Source organism: Gossypium arboreum, chromosome 7 (genome assembly GCF_025698485.1).
Source record: "Gossypium arboreum isolate Shixiya-1 chromosome 7, ASM2569848v2, whole genome shotgun sequence".
Taxonomy (NCBI): domain Eukaryota; kingdom Viridiplantae; phylum Streptophyta; class Magnoliopsida; order Malvales; family Malvaceae; genus Gossypium; species Gossypium arboreum.
The window spans coordinates 95303195-95321513 of NC_069076.1; the positions used below are offsets into that span (position 1 = coordinate 95303195).

The following is an 18319-nucleotide window of genomic DNA, read 5'->3' on the forward strand; positions in this document are numbered from 1 at the left end:
ACTTAATTTTTAATTTATCAAAAATATCCGAAAATTTTGATATTCTTAAATGGTGTTACTAAATACATAAAACTAAAAATTGTATTTAAAAAATAATTTAATATTTATTAAAATAATAAATTACAAAATAAAAAGAAAAGTTGAGCGAACGTGATATGTATAATATAGTAAGGATCAAATTGTATAAAATGTCATATATTAATATATAAAAAATATCCGCTAAAAATGCATAATACAAGGAGCTATTTTAGAAATTGACCTACATTAATATATAAAAAAATATTGGCCTACCTGGTCTCTGTTTGAAAGTTGAAAACTCTGCTGCCTCGTTTTTCTGATCTATTCTCTACAGATTAATCAAATAGAAAATCCTTCTTCGTAATCAAAAGGCAGCAATTTCGCATTCTTCTGAGGATACCCATTTATCCAACATTCAAAGCAACATATCTTTATTTTTTGGGGGGTTTTTTGTTCTTGTATGTGTGTTTCTTCTGATACAGAAATGGGGGTTCCGGTGATCAAATTTCCAATCTTTATGGTGGTTAGAGGATTGGGAATAGTAACAACAGCTATTCTTTTCATATGGACTGTTCATTACAGAGGAGGATTGGCTCTCATCTCTGATAACAAAGATCTCATCTTTAATGTAATCTCTTCCCTCTTTTGCTTTTAGTTTGTTTTGTGTGTGTGTGTGTTTGGGTAAAGTAGAGAAGCAATTATTTCATTTTAATTGATTTACCAGTTACTTGGTTTTGTTTTTGTTTAATGGGCTGTTTCCATTTCTTTGGTTTTTATTAGTTTACATATGGTGATTCTATGATTTTGTTGCCATTTTGCTTTATAACTTGTGATAATTTATAAGTTGAAAATTGTGGATACATTAAACATCAATGTTTCATTTGTTTTGACATCAAGACATACTGCTATTCTTCACACCGTTTAATTGTACAAGTAGTTTACAAGAAAGTGAAAAAAAAAATATTGATGATCAGCTTTAGTTTTTAGGTAAATTTTGTTGTTGCTATTGAGAATTGAACCATGTTTTTGAGCAAGTAAAAATGAAAAATTTGATTTCTATTGATATTATATCTTAGCATTTCAACCAATGAAGAGGAGTATCTTCTTTTTTCCATTTCAGAAAAGTAATCTTTGTTGTGTACTTATTGCAGGTCCATCCTGTTTTAATGGTCATTGGATTAGTGCTCTTAAATGGTGAAGGTGAATGCCATTTTCTTATTGTTATAAGCATGTTCTTGATGCTGCTGATTTCTATTATTCAGATTAAATTATGTCAATTCGACGAGATGAAAGAATAAATACGTATTGAGTGAAAAAAAGGAACTGTTGCATATCTAGAAATTGGTTGTTTTCTGAGAACTTATCCCTTTTTTGTCACTGATAGGTTTATTGAGGTTTTCTTGGGACTTGAGAAGTGACTTGCCTATAAATTATTAGTAGAGCTACTCTAATATTTTTATGTACCTCTAAGATTCTGCAGTTTCTTTAATTTTTCATGACATGATTTTGCTTGAAAATTTGGATTTGGATTTCATTTTCCATATAAATTGTAATAATGGAATGCATTCCTTGTGAATAAAATTAGTTCAGTTTCAATATAATATATATTTGAAAAGCATAAAAAGTATGAATTTGTCAAATTTATAAATTTCTTAGGAATTTCAAATTCTCTACTAAAAAGGCATTTAGCAAATCTATGTATTTGAGAAATAAGCATGGATGTTACATTTGTATGTATGTTATCCCTTACTTTATACTATTTTTGAAATCCGAGTTCCAAATTGCTACCTAAGGGGATTGTCATGGTTTCTTGGAAGGATTTTGATATGAAAGTATATATTATGCCTTTTGTTTTATCTTTTGAGATATCATTGCTATTATGGAGGACTGTGGCTTAAATATTTTAAGAGTTTGTGGATGTTTTACATGGTACATTGATGTGAGTGTTGTTTTTCAAGCCAAATACATTAACTATGATACATGCATAAGCTAATAAGCACAAGTTTGTTTTCCCCCTTCCTGTCTCTATACCTCTCCAGAAGCTGTTATACCTATTAGATTGATATTTTCAGATACTATATTCATCGATTTGCTGGCTTCAAAACAAGTATAGATTTTCTTCATCTTCCATGCAGGGAAGAAAATAAACCAAGTTCCATTCAATTTCTCCCTTGGGTTTGTAGGGTTTTGTTTTCCCCTTTGTTGCTTCAATATTTTATCATCAAGTGTAACTCAACAGTCCATTTCTCGAAGGAAATCATCTTATAGTGACACTTAGAAGGATAGTTGCATCTGTTTTTTATTTTTCTTTATCCTTTTTTTTTTTTTGTCCTTTAGGAGGTATGATGTTGGGTCTAGTGGGAGAACATAAGGGATGGTTCTGTCAGTTTTTGGAGTCGAAAAGAGAATAATACGAGGTTGTACTTCCGATATTCTTTTCTCTACTGTTCTACAGCATTGAATCTCAACTGTTTATTTATGGCGGTCCACTTGGAATCCAAATTCATGGATGGCCTAGATTCTTTAATCATCTACAATTAGATGGTGCAAAGTCTCTACAGAGCCTTAACCCTGATTTGAAGTCGCTTTAGTTTAGTCACACATTAGTCATACTCACAACTGATTGTGCCAGATGCTCTTTGGATAATTAAATACTATTTTGGTTCTTTTACCCTTTTCCCTGGTTCTAGGACTTGTCAGCAAATTCATTATAAATTTATCTGTTCACACATATATCTCCTTTGATCTGCCATAGCATGGTGAAACTGCGACTTGTCTAAAAATATTTTGTTCATGAACAATATAACTTAATTCTACATTTGATCTGCCATCCTGCGTTGTTTAACTCGTTTGATATTTGTTTAATGCAGCCATGCTGGCATACAAGACTGTTCCTGGGACAAAAAGCTTCAAAAAGTTAGTTCATCTTACAGTTCAGTGTCTTGCTTTTATTCTGAGTACTATTGGTGTATGGGCTGCTTTGAAGTTTCACAACGATAAGGGCATTGAAAACTTTTACAGTCTACACTCATGGTTGGGCATAGCTTGCCTTTTCTTATTTGGCATCCAGGTTCTATTTTCTGCTCCTTTCCAGTGCATTTTGGCTTCTTTTTGTGAAGTTACGGACCTTAATGATGTCTCGTATTTTACTTTATAATTTCTTCTCCACCAGTGGGCTGCTGGATTCGCAACTTTTTGGTACCCAGGTGGCTCAAGAAACAGCAGAGCTGCATTGTTGCCCTGGCATGTGTTCTTCGGGATGTATACGTATGCACTTGCTGTTGCTACTGCTACTACGGGTATCTTAGAAAAGCTTACATTTCTCCAAACAAACCGGGTAATATCACGCTACTCTATGGAGGCATTGCTAGTGAACTCATTGGGTATTTTGATTGTTGTGCTGGGTGGGTTAGTGATTCTGGCCACACTCACTCCTGTGAATGGCAAAAGTGATGTCCACAGGGGACTAGTGGAATGAATAGGTTATAGGTACAATCTGTGTTTGTATTTCCAGGGGATTAATGGAACCAGTAATGAAACCTTAAAAACGACTAGTACATGTTAATCCTCTAAGGACTTTTGAGGTGTCGTTGGTTTTATATTTACTCTCTTTTCTCATCGATTTTCATTTTCAATTTAACTAGTTCCTCTTCTTTACGAACCATAAAGTTAGTTTGCTGTAAGTCGAGTTACATTGATGATTAAGGAGATGGCAAATGGTTCTTTCTTTGCAAACCATTTTTTGCAACTGAAAAAACTGAACTTGATTGGCTGGTTGAAGCAGTTCATCTAGGTCTACATAACCAAGAACAGAAACCCCAAACTAAATCCTAAAAGAAAAAAAGGGTAAAATAATAATATTGATATCATAAATTTTTCTTGAACCTTGATAGTATACATTCGTGTTATCTAGATGTAGGTGTAACACTGTTGAACGCAAATATTAAGCAGGATACTTATCGATTAACCAAAAGTCTATGATGTCGTAGGATAGTAATCATGAGATATGAAAAACTGGGTCAGCCCAAGAAACTGATAGGTCCCGAGTGGTGGTATTGGTCAAAGTTGTGAGGTACTTAAACACATGATTACAAGAGTTTACCAAGTTTCCTATGGACCTTCAAGTCCTCAGTGCCGCACCTCGTCAACCGCCACTTGGACCTTAGCATGACAATGACGCAACACTAATATTGCCGCATTATGATGCAACACTTACAAGGCCATAACAGTAATTTCGCATTTTAATTCTTTGAGAAACAATTGTAGAAAACAAATTATGCCATGTAGTAAGCTGTTTCGATGCCCATGTTTTTTTTTTTTTTTAATTCAGTTGTTGGCTGTTATTTATTTAGTAGGGGGGCGGGGGTTTCTAGATGGAAGTGGTATTTTTCTTTGGGCAAATTTGGTTAGTTTTGGGGTAAGATGGGGGTCGAATTAGTCTTCTCTCTTAACTTTACAAGTTTTGTCCCTGTCTTAACGGATTCAACTTTATGGTGCTACTTAGTCTACGGTTTTGACTTTTGTTCTACCTCTGTAGGGACTTTACTCCTGAATCCTGATTCTCTTCCTTTCCTTTTTCATATATCACGGATCAAATATTATCCCCAATTTCAATAAAATTTATGGGTAAAGTTTAATCGGATTCTCATTAATTTTACATATCACATATGTCTATTTAAACCCCACTTCACTTCATTTTTTTGATTTTTTATTTAATACTTAATTTTTTTAATTTTATTAAAATTTTTAATATAAATAAGCTTTAGGCGTGTGGACGTTTTGGTTTTGGTTTTGGCTGCTTGATTGAAGGTTTTGGGAAAGCGTTGGTTCTCCCTTATTCAACTTTATCTTTTTCCTTTTTAATAACTTTATCTTCCCTTTGAAAAAAAAAACCCTTTATCTGCTATTGCCAAAAATTGAAAAAAAAAAACTGTCTTTTATGTTAAAAGAGAACACTCGTTTATCTTGTTGCTTCAAATGGTTTCACGAGAGATGAAGTCAATTTTTAAAAAAGTAACTTTTTAATAAATAAATTTTATATATACAATTCATACAATTAATTTTTATAAAAAAATATAAACCAATAGTTTTATAAAAATCATTTAAGTTATAAATAATTAATATAATTACCAATATACTAAAATTCTTAAAAAATTTTCATATAAAATTATTAATAATTTTTCCAAAAGTAAAAAAAAATCTTCTACTATTATATAGGACATGAAAGAATACATATAATATGGATGCATTATATTCATGTTTAAGTAAAATAATATCACGATCCTTTTATCCTCTCTTGCACATCTTACTAATAGATATTTTATTTAAAGCAAATAGTTAATGGTAGAAAGTCTTGCAAATTTCAAAAAGAATAACAACAATAATAATATTCAAAATGCATGTGTATATAAAGATAATAAAGAACTAAAAGGAAATAGTATATAATATGATTGAATAGTTAATAGATTTTAAACTACTAACATAATATAATCTCAATTGATAAACATGTACATATTACTCTCTTTTTTTAACATTAATCTAATTATAAGTTCTTATATCATATTTGCTCTTTTAGATATAATGTTTAAAATTATTCATAACCCCTCTCAAACTTTAGGGTACTCAAACTCACGTCCTCCTATATTGGTAATAATGTCTATGCTAATCCACATTCAAATTAAAATAAATAACTATTTTTTAATTAGAGACTTTGGTTTAATATTACTTTGTTAATTGCCTGTTTGGTTCCTTCATGGAAAATCTAGGTGTGTTCTATCTTGATCCATTATATTACCTTAGTTGATTGTCTGGAAAACTAGGTAGTTTTTTTTTATTGGATCCATTATATCATGAGCGTTGATCCGTTCAACCCTTTAGTGCATTATTATTATTATTATTTTGGTTAAATTTTGTTATTAGTTATTGTACTTTGTGAAAGTTGTGAATTTAGTCCTTATACTTTAATTTGATCAATTTTAATTTTTGCACTTTTTAAATTTTGAAATTTTAATCCTAATCCAATTAATAATAGTTAAATTTGTTCAAATAAATTAACTATTAGTCATGTACTATGTGTACAATTATAGATTTATTCAATTGGATTATTCTAATTCTCTATACTTTTGGATTTTAAAATTTTTAGTCTTAACACAAATAACGTTCGTTAATAAATTAACTGAATTTTCAGTGAGTAATATACAAAAATAACAAACGATATGATATTACACGTGATAATATGTTTATCACATTATATTTTAAAATAACCTAACTTAATAAATTTAATAATTACTATTTTGTGAGGACTAAAATTTAAAAAATTAAAAAATTAAAAAATTAAAAAATTACCGAATTAAATTAAAGAATGTAACTCTAGATCCCAACTTCCATCAATGTGGTATTTAATATGAGTTAGGAAACACGGTCCCAAAGGTATAAATTAGTTGGCCCCACATGATGGAAACTAGAGTCATTGTTTGCTGTAAATGATGGGTCATATCATGGTAGACTTCATGACATATTTTAATTTCATAGTCTTCCTTACTCTCAATTTCTTAATCTTAATTACTGCTGATTGGTGCTTCCACACCTACACCCTCGCCAAGAAGAAGAAGAGACTGCGATATTTCCTCTGCTTTCTCTTCCTTAAAATCAACAACCCTTTCTTCTCAGCAAATCAACTTCCTTGATAGCTTCAGACCCTAGCTGAGACTTGTCAAGTTAAGCATTAATGGCAACCTCTGTGGGCCTTTCTCGTGTACTAACGCATAGAATGAGGTTGATGGAATCTCTAACAATAACTGGTATGAGTTTTTCTTCTTACAAGTCAAGGATGTTGCTTCTTAGCTGCTTGTTTGAGGGTTCTGTCTTTGTCCATCTTTTTTCTTCCCCCGAGTATTCATGGGTTTGGGACTGATTCTTCAGGCACAGATGACATTAAATTCTTGTCTTGTCTTTGCTTGTGTTGTGTTGAATTTGTTTCTTTAATAATAGACCATGCTACAAGTATTTTGCATTCTAATTCTGTAATTTTATGTTAGTTATGCAGATTTTGCTGGTAACTTAATAATTCCTGTGTATTATATTGTTTTCATCTTATATCTTTATGACATGTAGTGTTGTGTGGGGGTATTACGAGTTAATTGTCAATAATTTGGAGGCTTTGGTTAAAAGAAATGAGTGAATGTTGCAGGAACTTCCCCCATTGTTGGAGTAGTTGCAATGTTTATTTCCTTCCAGATTCTGGTGTGTATGTGCAGCACTGACACTAGGAATGCCCCTGAATGTAACAAACCATTCAACTGCGGAATCGTCAAAGAGATAAGCTATCCGTTCCGGCAAAAGGGTAGCCCGGCGTATTGCGGGAAATCGGGATTTGAGTTGTTTTGTGAGGGTGGTAATCCCATGATTACAATCAGTTCACGGACTTACCAACTTCTGGTATACAATACCACCCTCAGATCTCTCACTCTTGAACCTATGTCTAATACGGATAGTGTGCTTTGTCCTCGCCGCCTTGTCAACACCTCTTTGAATCTCAGCCCTTTCCGCGCTCTTTGGAATACCCAGAACATATCACTCTATTACGGTTGCCCCATCGAGGCCAATCAGTACCAAGGCCTTACTAATCATCAGTTCAATTGCAGCATGAATGGAACTGATACTGTCGGCTACTACCTTGTTCCAACTGCCTTTCCTGACCTCTCCGTTGAAGCAAAGGATGCTTTGAGATCATGTCGGAGCAATGTTCTTGTCCCAGCCTTCGCTTCGATATTAAGGGTTTTGGAGCACGGTCCAAGTCAAGCTTATCTGAATGTGACCCTTCAAAATGGCTTTGGAGTGGAATGGGATGATGATTCCATCTCGGGTAATCAACAATCATTCTTCTTTATAATCACTTAAATCAGTACTTTTGCTACGATACGTAACTCGATTCTTCGATGGTTGCAGGGTCATCAGATGGTTTCACTCCAAAGTTCAAATTAGCCTTAGGTAGGTACTATATTGGTTAACATTTTAATTCAATTGATTACAATGAATGGCAGCTAGCTAATATTTCCCAACTTCATTCTTAGGCTTGGGAGTGGCTGGGGCTGTTGTTTTTGTAGTCGTCATTATGACAGTAACTTTCCGGATTAAGAACGAGACGTTGTCGAGAGGTATTTTATTGAAGTTGCAACGAGGAAAAAGGAAGCAATGGGAAAGGATCGAGGCATACATTTTGCAGTATGGTGCCGAACTTGCTCCCAAGCGATATTCATATTCAGACATCAAGAGAATAACCAAGTCGTTCAAAGACGAACTAGGTCAAGGTGGATTCGGAACTGTATATAAAGGTGCATTATCCGATGGTCGACTTGTTGCCGTTAAAGTCCTAAATGAAGCCAAGGGAAGTGGAGATGAATTTATAAATGAAGTGGCTAGCATTAGCAGGACTTCCCATGTTAATGTAGTGGCATTTGTAGGTTTCTGCTATGAGATATCAATAAGAGCTCTAATCTACGAATTCATGCCGAATGGATCATTGGATAAGTTCATCTGTCATCGAGAATCTCCTGATAAACCTGGACAGTTAGAAGTGAAAACATTGTATAACATCGCAATTGGAATAGCCAGAGGATTGGAATACTTGCATCAAGGTTGTAATACAAGGATTCTACACTTCGACATAAAACCTCACAATATCCTTCTAGATGAAAAGTTTTGTCCTAAAATTTCAGATTTCGGACTTGCTAAACTATGTGAGCGGAAAGATAGTATCATTTCCACGATAAGTGCTAGAGGAACTATCGGATACATTGCTCCAGAAGTATTCTGCAGGAGCTTTGGAGGAGTCTCCCACAAGTCCGATGTTTACAGCTATGGGATGATGGTCCTCGAAATGGTCGGAGAAAAAGAAAACATTCATAGTCAGACTAGTAACTCGAATTTTCCGGTATGGATTTACAACCGTCTTAAAGAAGGAGCAGATTTGAACCTGGAAGGAATGACAGCTGAAAATGAAGAACTAACTAGAAAGATGATCATAGTGAGTTTGTGGTGCATTCAAAGTAATCCGTCGGATCGACCATCGATGACTAAAGTTATAGAAATGTTGCAAGGAAGCATTGAAGCTCTGACGATTCCGCCAACGCCGTTCCTGTTTTCTCCTCCAAGATCACCGGAAAACACCTTCACAACATCATTTTTTGCACCATCCATTCAGACGGAGTACAGTGCATTTATTTCAACTACCAGTGTATAAAATTTAATAGCGTGTGTGATATATAGATGTGAATGAACCCCATTAACTTTGGCTAGTACATAGTTTTTAGTATTTGATTATCTTTTAGTATGCTGAACACAAATGTCTTTAGTGAATATAGTAATGATGAATGTAATTTAAAATAATTTGATTGATGTAATCTCAAATCTACATATATATATATTTTTCTAGTACATGCAATTAGAAAAAATTGTGGTAATATAAGCAAAATATTTGCAAATTTTGATATGGTATTTGTTTTTTTTTTTTTTAAATTTGACTTTTATGATTAATTTGATGAAAGTACATAATTATTTAATACTATTAGTAGTTAACTTTTATCAAACTAAGTGTAAAATTTGAATTAAACATTTGAAAATTAACACTGTTATATTTTAGTACCCAAATATATATTTTTGTCAAATACGTATATTAAATTAGACAAAAAATAATACATTATTATATTAGAAAAAGTGTGATACCTTAATATCAAATGTATTAAACCATTTTAATATACTAATCATGAAGTAAAATCTGATTATACATCAAATAAATTATTATCAATAAAAATATATTTTAAAACTTAAAAACTCATTTAAGAAATCACATGAACAGAGACCCAAATATCACTTCTTCTTTTTCTTTTTTTTTTCAATTTCTTCCATATTTCCATTCTTTTCTTTCTTTCTATTTTTTACACAGCAAATGACTGAGTTAGTCTTCATGCAACAATAAATTGAGACAACTTTTATATTAGGGTATATATAACCAATTTAGTGCTATCAAGGTTTGACTTTCTCAATTTCAAACACTTGTTCAAACTTACGAGAAAAAGCCATAATTTATAAGGTTAATTTATTATTTGGTACTTGAATTTGGTTTAAAGGTTTAATTTGATACTTAAGGGTTTTTTTTCAATTTGGTACTTAAGTTTGACTTCAAGTTTCAATTTGAAATACAAGCCAAATGACATCATGTGGCTCAATGAATGTTTGACACATGTTCTAGTAAAAGAAATGTAGGCACTTAATTAGGACAAAGAAAAAATCTTAAATACCAAATTGAACTTTGAAGCTAAACTCAAGTACCAAATTAGGATGAAAAAACCTATTAAGTATAAAATTGAAAAACTTAGGTACCAAATTCAACATTAAATCCAAGGATAAAAACTAAACTTAAACTAAATTTGGAATTTACAACATATTTATTAATGACTAATTACATCTTACCAAATTAAGCAGTCGCATTTACTAATAATCCAATAATACAAATGATGTTTGAAAGATAGAATAAAAAATAGAAAATAAATGGGTGATAAGCTTATGAGTGATCATGCATTCTCATATAATCTGCATAAAAACGAGGCTGATTTTCTTCCTGATGTGTATTATAAGCGTATCCCCCATGGCTGGAAATATCCAATCCTGCAATTTCCTCTTCCGTTGATATTCTCAATATCCCCAGTCGATGCTGAGCATAGAATATAGGCCCCATTGTGACGCTAACCCAACCCAGTATCACCAAAAGCTCTATCACTTGGCACCCCAGCAGTCCCCAGCCCCCACCCATGAATAGCCCGTAAGGTCGCACCACACTGGTGTCTCCTGCCTCATAGGCTTGAATCACGAACTCCTCTTTTGCAAACAATCCAGTAAAAATCAAACCCCATGCACCACATCCCCCATGCAATTGGGTAGCCTCTAATGGGTCATCAAAGTTCAGTTTCGTTACCACTATATTCAGCCCAATCAAGACCCAGGCCGAGAAAAAACCGCAAACGATAGCGGCCCATGGCTCAACGACTGCGCAGCCCGATGTTATCGCGACAAACCCCCCTAGCACTCCGTTGCATACATCGAGTGCATCCCAATGGCCCACTAGTAATCTTCGGCCGAACAATGTTACAATTCCAGCCGTTGATCCGGCTAGTGTGGTTGTAACCGCTGTTCGGCCAATTGCGGTCCAATTACCTTGATTGGTTGTACTAGGATAGGCCACGAGGATCTTATCGAATGAGCCTGGATTAAACCCAAACCAACCGAACCACAACAAAAATGTCCCCAGAACCACTAGGGTTGCATTATGGCCACGCATTGGCACAGGCTTGCCAAAAGCATCGAACCTACCCACTCTTGGACCTTCAATTAAAGCACCCCAAAATCCAGCAACCGCACCTACCATGTGCACCACGCCACTCCCTGCAAAATCAATAGCACCAGAAGCAAACAGTGGATTGGTTGAACTGGCACTGAGCCACCCACTAGACGACCACACCCAATGAGCCACAACAGGGTAAACGAACCCACTGAGGAAAAATGAGAAAACCAGGTAAGCACTGAATTGGGTCCTCTCAGCTATTGACCCACTGGTAATCCCTGCAACTGCAATGGCGAAAGCCCATTGATAAAGAAAGAAAGAGTAATCAAATGAGGTATTAGGAACATCTTTGAGGGCAAAGAAGTTTGTGCCAATGAAAGGGTTGGAGGTGTCACCAAATGCGAAGGCAAAACCAAAGAGATAATAAGAGATGCTACCAACAACAGCATCCACAACATTTGTGAGCATAATATTCATGGCATTCTTGGCCCTGACTGAACCAGCACAGAGCATGGCAAAGCCAAGCTGCATTACAAAGACTAAATAAGCAGAAAATAGAAGGTAAACAGTGTTGATAGAGTAGGTGACACTTTGCTCCCAAGACATCTCCATGATTGTTGAAGATAGAGATGGTAGTGTTGGTTGGTTCTAAATTGTAATTGGAGAAAATGAAGATATAGTGAGATAGTTAATAACATTGTATCTAGTCGGGGGTACATTGAATGGTAGCTATGCTTGTGGGTTGTGGTTGGTTGAGAGCATTCCATAATCCATTCCATATATGGGGCCATTATAGGGTAGATAGGGCCAGTCTTGAAAATGGTTTAGCCGGGGCAAATTGCCATCTCCAATACTAAGGGATTGGATCATCATCCATGTTAAAACTGGGCAGAATGCCACAATTCCCGTAATTTATTGAAACCTTAAAATTAAATACTTCGGCACTAAAGGGTAATTTAAAAAAAAAAAAAAAATCATGTTTCGCTTATGTCACCATCAGTTGTATTTTAATATCAACATTTTTTCCATGAAATATTATTTATATGCATATATATGCAATAATAATATAGGCTGCTGAACGGTGACGAGGCAAGCCAAGGGGAGCGACATGTCCACGACCTTCGACGATCCGAAGGTGCAAAACGGAGATCGGCGAGAGGAGGTTCGGAACTTTGGCCTTCGTTTCAGAAGACTCAGGGCCGGTTCCTTGAAGATCTAAACCGTAGAAGTAAAGCAGTATTACGTTGGTGCTGAAATAGGCGCGAACGGACAAAAGACGACCACCCTTGGCGGAGGAGAAACAAACGGGTGAAGAGAAGAAACCTTTTTTTTTTTTTCTTTGGATGCTGAAAACAAATGAGGGAGAGAAGCCTAAAAATATGTTTTTTTAGCAAATCAAAAGTTACTAAAGCCTATTGTTGTGTTTTTTATTTATTTAGCAAAAGCAATAATGTTTAAGAATTAGAAGTCGAAATTTTTAACTCTCTTAAATAACAAAATCCACAATATGGCTTCATAGAATTGTTGAAGATGCAACAAACAATACCCTCTAGAAAGGAATTATAATCCCAAACAAAAACGAAACAATGTTTTTAGAAATTCATAGATAAACATGTAAAAATCCAAAGATACTCTCTCCAAGATCATAACAACAGAAAGATCATTAAAACAACTTAATTGTATTAGAGAATAATAAAATTCAAATAAAAACAACCCATAAATAAAATGTTGGAAACTAAGCTACTTTAATATAAATTTGTTAGAGAAATAAATACCGAATTAAAAATAAAAAAAAATTATTGTGTCGTGGTAAAACCACTACTTTAGAAATGAATTCGTCCTGATTGGTTTAATTGTATAGTGGATACACAAATGTTGAACACAAATGTTTATTTGATTATCTTTTAGTATGTTGAACACAAATGTTTTTAGTGAATAAAGTACTGATCAATGTAATTTAAAAAAAAAAAATTGAACGTTGAAGTTAAACTCAAGTGTTAAACTAGGACAAAAAACCTCTAAGTATAAATTTTAAAAAAAATTAGATACTAAAGTGAATATTGAAGCTAAATTCAACTACTAAATTGGGACCAAAAAAACTTAAATACCAAATTGAACATTAAAACAAAACTTAGGTATTGAATACTATATATTAAACCTAATTTATAACTATAAACATGTTTAATTATTTTAAATGAGTTGATGCGACTCATTCGATCCCGTTCATATTTGAAATTACCAACAACCTATTCATTTTGCAAAGTAAAATGAAAGGTTAAATATTTTATATAAAATCTAGAAAGAGAAAAATTTCAACATCTCAAATTTATTATTTTATAGGAAAGTCCTCCTTTATTTTTTCATCAATTTTTATAAATACGTTTATTATATAATTTTTTATATATATCTCGATGAGTGTGCCTAATCAGAAAAGAAAATGTATAAAGAAATAAAGAGAAAAGATTTTAAGCAGAGTAATTAATGAATAAAGCAGAGGCGTAAATCAAAGTAGTTTTGGTTAAAATTAATTCCAAGATTTTGTTGGTTTTTACTAAACTTAAGTAGTTTAGAATAGAATAAAAGAAGAAGCAAGGAAGGAAGAGTGTAAAGATGGTTGTTTCCCTAAATTTAAGCATTCATTTCGCTCTTCTTTTTCTCATGTGTTTGATTTTTAGATTAAACACAAAATTATTTGGTATGAAATTCAGTTCAGTAATCTATTTTGGTATAAAAAAAAAAAAAAAAAACAATGGTGCTAATTTTTCATGATTTTATTTATACAATAATTTCATTGTTATCAAATACCTTGTTAATTAGAAATAAAAAGGCATAATTAGATTGTTCAAAAATCTGGCATCAACTATCTTAAAAAAGTCCCAACTTCACCAAGAAATTCCAACACATACGGTCGTAAGTTTTTTTCTTTTTTCAAATCTTCCTTTATAGTCATTAATCCTTGTAAATCCTCCTCTTAAGCATTGTCTTGCTACAGAACTTATTTGATTTAGAGATATCACCTTTGTAGTCAATTAAGAACAACATTTTTTGTACCATAAATTGATAGGTCTATAATGCAACGACTTCAACTCATTTATTTTCAGAATAAAAACTAGTAAGATTTTGTTATAAAGAAAGAATCCAAGTAGCCTCCATGAAATATATCTTCAACTAGAGATAAAAGTAGATTGAATAATATATTTTTATGAGAGTAAAATATAAATTTACTATTGTATTGACATGTATCTCTATAATTTTAGGAGGATTAAATCAATTTTAGAGGGTCAAACTATAATTTCATCATTTATTTACTTAAAATTTTATAAAACTTTAAAGGCTAAAAATGCAATTTTATTTACTTAGAACATTAAACTCTGTTTGAGGATGTAAAACATATAGCCCTTGATTTTAAAGGCGAATATAAAAAGTAGTAGTTTTAACGATCCAACCTTCACATTTTATATTTCATTTATATAAATTTGATATAAATTAAAAACTTCTATCTATTTATTTTATGTAAAAAGCATTTAACTATTTAATAAATGTTAATGTATATAGTACTTTAGATCAATATGATAGATACATAAGAACGGTTCAAAATTTACGTACATAACTAGTACAATTAAATTATTAAAATATTAATTATATAAAGAAATATGAAAAGTGTAAAATTACATTAATTTTGAATAGTATAAGTTGATTGTTAAAAAACTGAAACTTAAATTTCAAAAGAGAAAAAGAGTTGAAATTTACTTAATAATAGGATTTTATGATTGAATGGAAAGACTGAAAATATATAAATAAAGAAATCTAAGTTACTAATAATAGATTAATAAAATTTTGATAACACATGTTACTCTTGTTTATAGGTTAAGTTGTTTTTGTCTCTTTCAAATATGTAGATTGCAGTAATGAAGGAATGGTAATCCAAAAGTTCAAACACCATATTTAAATAAAAACTATTTTCTTTTAATAAAAAAAACCGTCACTATTTTTATTAAAAGTTAGAAAAAGATTATAAAAATCGTAAAAATTATAAAATATATAGAAATATAGAAAAATTATACAAACTTTTATAAAGTTGTAAGAAAATGATAAAATGTAAAGAAATATAAAATACGTAAAATAATTATAAAATTATCATACCAAAAAAGCATTTTATAATTTTTCTATATTTTTATGGATTTTTATTTTATCATTTGTCACCACATTTCATGCTGTGTTGCGACACCTGATGACTTTAATTGAAAAAAAAATTGAGGATCGTTAACTTTAACTGTCAACAGTTATAGTTAATAGTTAAAGGGTATTTTTGATGCATTTTATAATTTTTTTATGATTTTTACAAATTTTTAATAATTTTTAATATTTTTATTAAATTTTAATAATTTTTATAACTTTTATTGATTTTTATTTTTATAATTTTTTTATTACATGTGACGCAATGATTGTGACACCGGGTGGTTTTAATTGAAAAGAATTAGGGACAATTAATTTTAATGGTCAACTATTAAAATTTACTGCTAAAGGACCTTTTTGATGCATTTTGACAATTGAATGAAAAAAAGTGACTTAATTGCTTATTTTTAAAATTTTGAGGGTCTTGTTGATACACTTTGACAGTTTAAACACCCAATTAAGTGAAAAAAATGTAGGAGCTTAAAATTTTTTAAAAATTTAATGGCATTTTACACTCTTAAGCCATTATTAAATGCTTTCTTATTTAAAATATATTATATATAATAGTATTTCTGAAATATAAAATAAAAACAAAATAATACAAGTGATTAATTTTAGAATCTTTATAACTTGTATTATGATAAATACAATAAGAATAAAAAGTTTAGTATTTAAAATAAACTTGAATTGATTATTATTTGTAATAATATATTTAAAGTAAAAAAGTTATTATTTCAAAATATTATATTAAAATATAATTTTAATTTAAAATTAATAAACTTTGATAGTAAAATTTTAAATGGGCATCAACAAATACTAATGTTGTTCATCTATGGGTTATAAAATGTTTCATAAGAAAACTTTATATTTATTTTGTGTGATTAAAATATATAACTTTGAATAATATACCTTAAAAAAAGAAATTTGAATAAGATCATGTAAATATTAATTTTGATACAAAATGTTAAAATAATATTAACATTATGTATTTGAAAGCTACTCAAATAAATATTTAAAATTACAAAATTTAGTTTTTAATATGTGTTTCTTAAATTCTAATTTAATTTACATGTGCTATTTGAAAGTAAATGTATTTGAAAGTAAATGGAAGAAAATACGGACTCTGGCATTACCTTACTTAGAAGAGTCAAAAGAGTCCTGCGTTCTGAAGGACAGTGAGAAATCATGTATGTTCTTAGAGAGCATAACCTAGTTGCTGACAAACTAGCGAAGATCGGCCTCTCTTCAGACTTTTGAAGTCCCTCCTGATGTGGTGGATACGCTCATCCGGCAAGAGCAAACTTTTAGTTTATTTTAAAGTCTTTTAAAGTTGTCTTCCTGTTCATATTTTTCACCAAAAAAAAAGTAAATGTATTTTTAAAATATATTAGTTAATTTTTAACATTTGGTTAAAATTACAAAATATAGTCTTTTTATTAGTTAAACATTTAAACATGATAATAAAAATTTTCAATTAATTAATTGAAGTTAGTATTAAAATAATAGAGATTAAAATATTTATATTAATTTAATAAAATAATATTTTATAGATAAAAAAGAACAAAGGATTTCTTAAGTAATTGAAAATATATAGAGACTAATATAGATAATAATATTAAGTTATTTCTGAATTAAGAATATCTATAAAATTGTAGAAAAAACAATCCTCGATAGAGATGAAATCTTTTACAAATTCCTCACCTAAATATACCCTTAAGCATAAAATTGTATCACTTTTTAGTATTTTTAATTATACCAGCAAAGTTTTATTTTCGTTTTAAAAATCCTTACATTAATGTATATAATAATCTTATACACTGTCAGTAGAGTAAAAAAACTTCACAAATGAATATGTGTTGAAGCTATATATTTTTTGGGTATAATTAAATAATTAAAAAAAGGCTTAACATCATCTTAAATCTGTTTGTAAAGTTTTTTTACTCCATTAGCAATAGACAAAATAATTACTCATATATAAATTTATATATTTATAAGATTTAAGACCCAAAGTCTTATCATATGAATAATTATTATTATTTTAATAATTTTAAATAAATAAATTTTAAAATTTTAAGTAATATTGGAAATGGTTAGATAAATTTTAAAAATTTTGAGTAAATTTTGTGGGTAAAAAAATTAAAATATATAAAATTACTATAAATATAAATAGTATTATCATAAATATAAATATTATTTAATTATCATTAAGATAAATAATATTTATCTTAGTATTTAAATTTGTTATCATTAGATTTTTTTAAAATAATATCATTATAATTTAAATTTTGTTTCAAATTTTATTTTAATTATTTAATTAAAATTAAAATGATCCTAAAATTTGTATTATTTAATTTAAATTTAAGATAATTAAATATATAATTTTAAAATTTTAAAATTCTAAAAAATCTAGTATAAAATTATTTTAAAATAGTATTTTAAAATTTTCATTTTAACATATACTTTTCTATGTTGATATTTTCTTTTCTTTTTTGTGCGTGTCATTAATTCTTTTAAATTCTTTGTATTTTAAGTAAGGAATATTGGATTATTAATAATCGAGTGAAATAGATGCAGAAAGGCCCTGTCTTAAGCTTTATAACCCCCTACCGACTAGCTTTTCCAAGTCAAGTTTAACCTTAAAATTCCGTATTTTGCTCAGCAACCTTAAAGTTGTTAATAATTAACCAAAGGGATTTCTTTTGCGTTCGATTAATGTAAATAGCAGTAATAGAAAAAAAATATGAAAATTACAGCTTAAATATCATGCTAGCTATCACTATTTAAATC

At 30.4% G+C, this 18319-nt stretch overlaps 3 protein-coding genes across 5 annotated transcripts; 2 read left to right on the forward strand and 1 right to left on the reverse strand.

The window, feature by feature from the left end:
* The first annotated feature begins 237 nt into the window (after nt 1-237).
* LOC108469166 (transmembrane ascorbate ferrireductase 2) lies at nt 238-3686 on the forward strand. The gene is made up of 4 exons (XM_017770061.2): nt 238-646; nt 1170-1218; nt 2889-3088; nt 3191-3686. Exons 1-4 carry the CDS (start codon nt 479-481, stop codon nt 3494-3496), a joined length of 723 nt encoding a protein of 240 aa, XP_017625550.1. The 5' UTR covers nt 238-478; the 3' UTR covers nt 3497-3686.
* Nucleotides 3687-6523: 2837 nt separating this feature from the next.
* LOC108458885 (LEAF RUST 10 DISEASE-RESISTANCE LOCUS RECEPTOR-LIKE PROTEIN KINASE-like 2.5) lies at nt 6524-9405 on the forward strand. Of its 3 annotated transcripts, none has more exons than XM_053031237.1 (4): nt 6524-6875; nt 7208-7882; nt 7966-8007; nt 8091-9405. In XM_053031237.1, exons 1-4 carry the CDS (start codon nt 6746-6748, stop codon nt 9257-9259), a joined length of 2016 nt encoding a protein of 671 aa, XP_052887197.1. In that variant the 5' UTR covers nt 6524-6745; the 3' UTR covers nt 9260-9405. The 3 variants fall into 3 exon arrangements, with proteins under 3 accessions (XP_052887197.1, XP_017613792.1, XP_052887198.1); XM_017758303.2 differs by having other exon boundaries at nt 6524-6818; XM_053031238.1 differs by lacking the exon at nt 6524-6875 and adding an exon at nt 6905-7072.
* A 1004-nt stretch (nt 9406-10409) lies between these two features.
* On the reverse strand, nt 10410-12066 carry LOC108482866 (ammonium transporter 1 member 3-like). Its single transcript, XM_017785955.2, has one exon. The coding sequence runs from the start codon at nt 11966-11968 to the stop codon at nt 10580-10582; it is 1389 nt and encodes a 462-aa protein (XP_017641444.1). The 5' UTR covers nt 11969-12066; the 3' UTR covers nt 10410-10579.
* Nucleotides 12067-18319: the final 6253 nt, after the last annotated feature.

Coding starts and splice junctions, on each gene's coding strand:
- LOC108482866 (XM_017785955.2), bottom strand. CDS start 11,968: ATGGAGATGTCTTGGGAGCAAAGTGTCACCTACTCTATCAACACTGTT.
- LOC108469166 (XM_017770061.2), top strand. CDS start 479: ATGTGTGTTTCTTCTGATACAGAAATGGGGGTTCCGGTGATCAAATTT. Junction 647..1,169: donor ACAAAGATCTCATCTTTAAT/GTAATCTCTTCC, acceptor TACTTATTGCAG/GTCCATCCTGTTTTAATGGT. Junction 1,219..2,888: donor AGTGCTCTTAAATGGTGAAG/GTGAATGCCATT, acceptor TGTTTAATGCAG/CCATGCTGGCATACAAGACT.
- LOC108458885 (XM_053031237.1), top strand. CDS start 6,746: ATGGCAACCTCTGTGGGCCTTTCTCGTGTACTAACGCATAGAATGAGG. Junction 6,876..7,207: donor TCTTAGCTGCTTGTTTGAGG/GTTCTGTCTTTG, acceptor TGAATGTTGCAG/GAACTTCCCCCATTGTTGGA. Junction 8,008..8,090: donor AAAGTTCAAATTAGCCTTAG/GTAGGTACTATA, acceptor CTTCATTCTTAG/GCTTGGGAGTGGCTGGGGCT.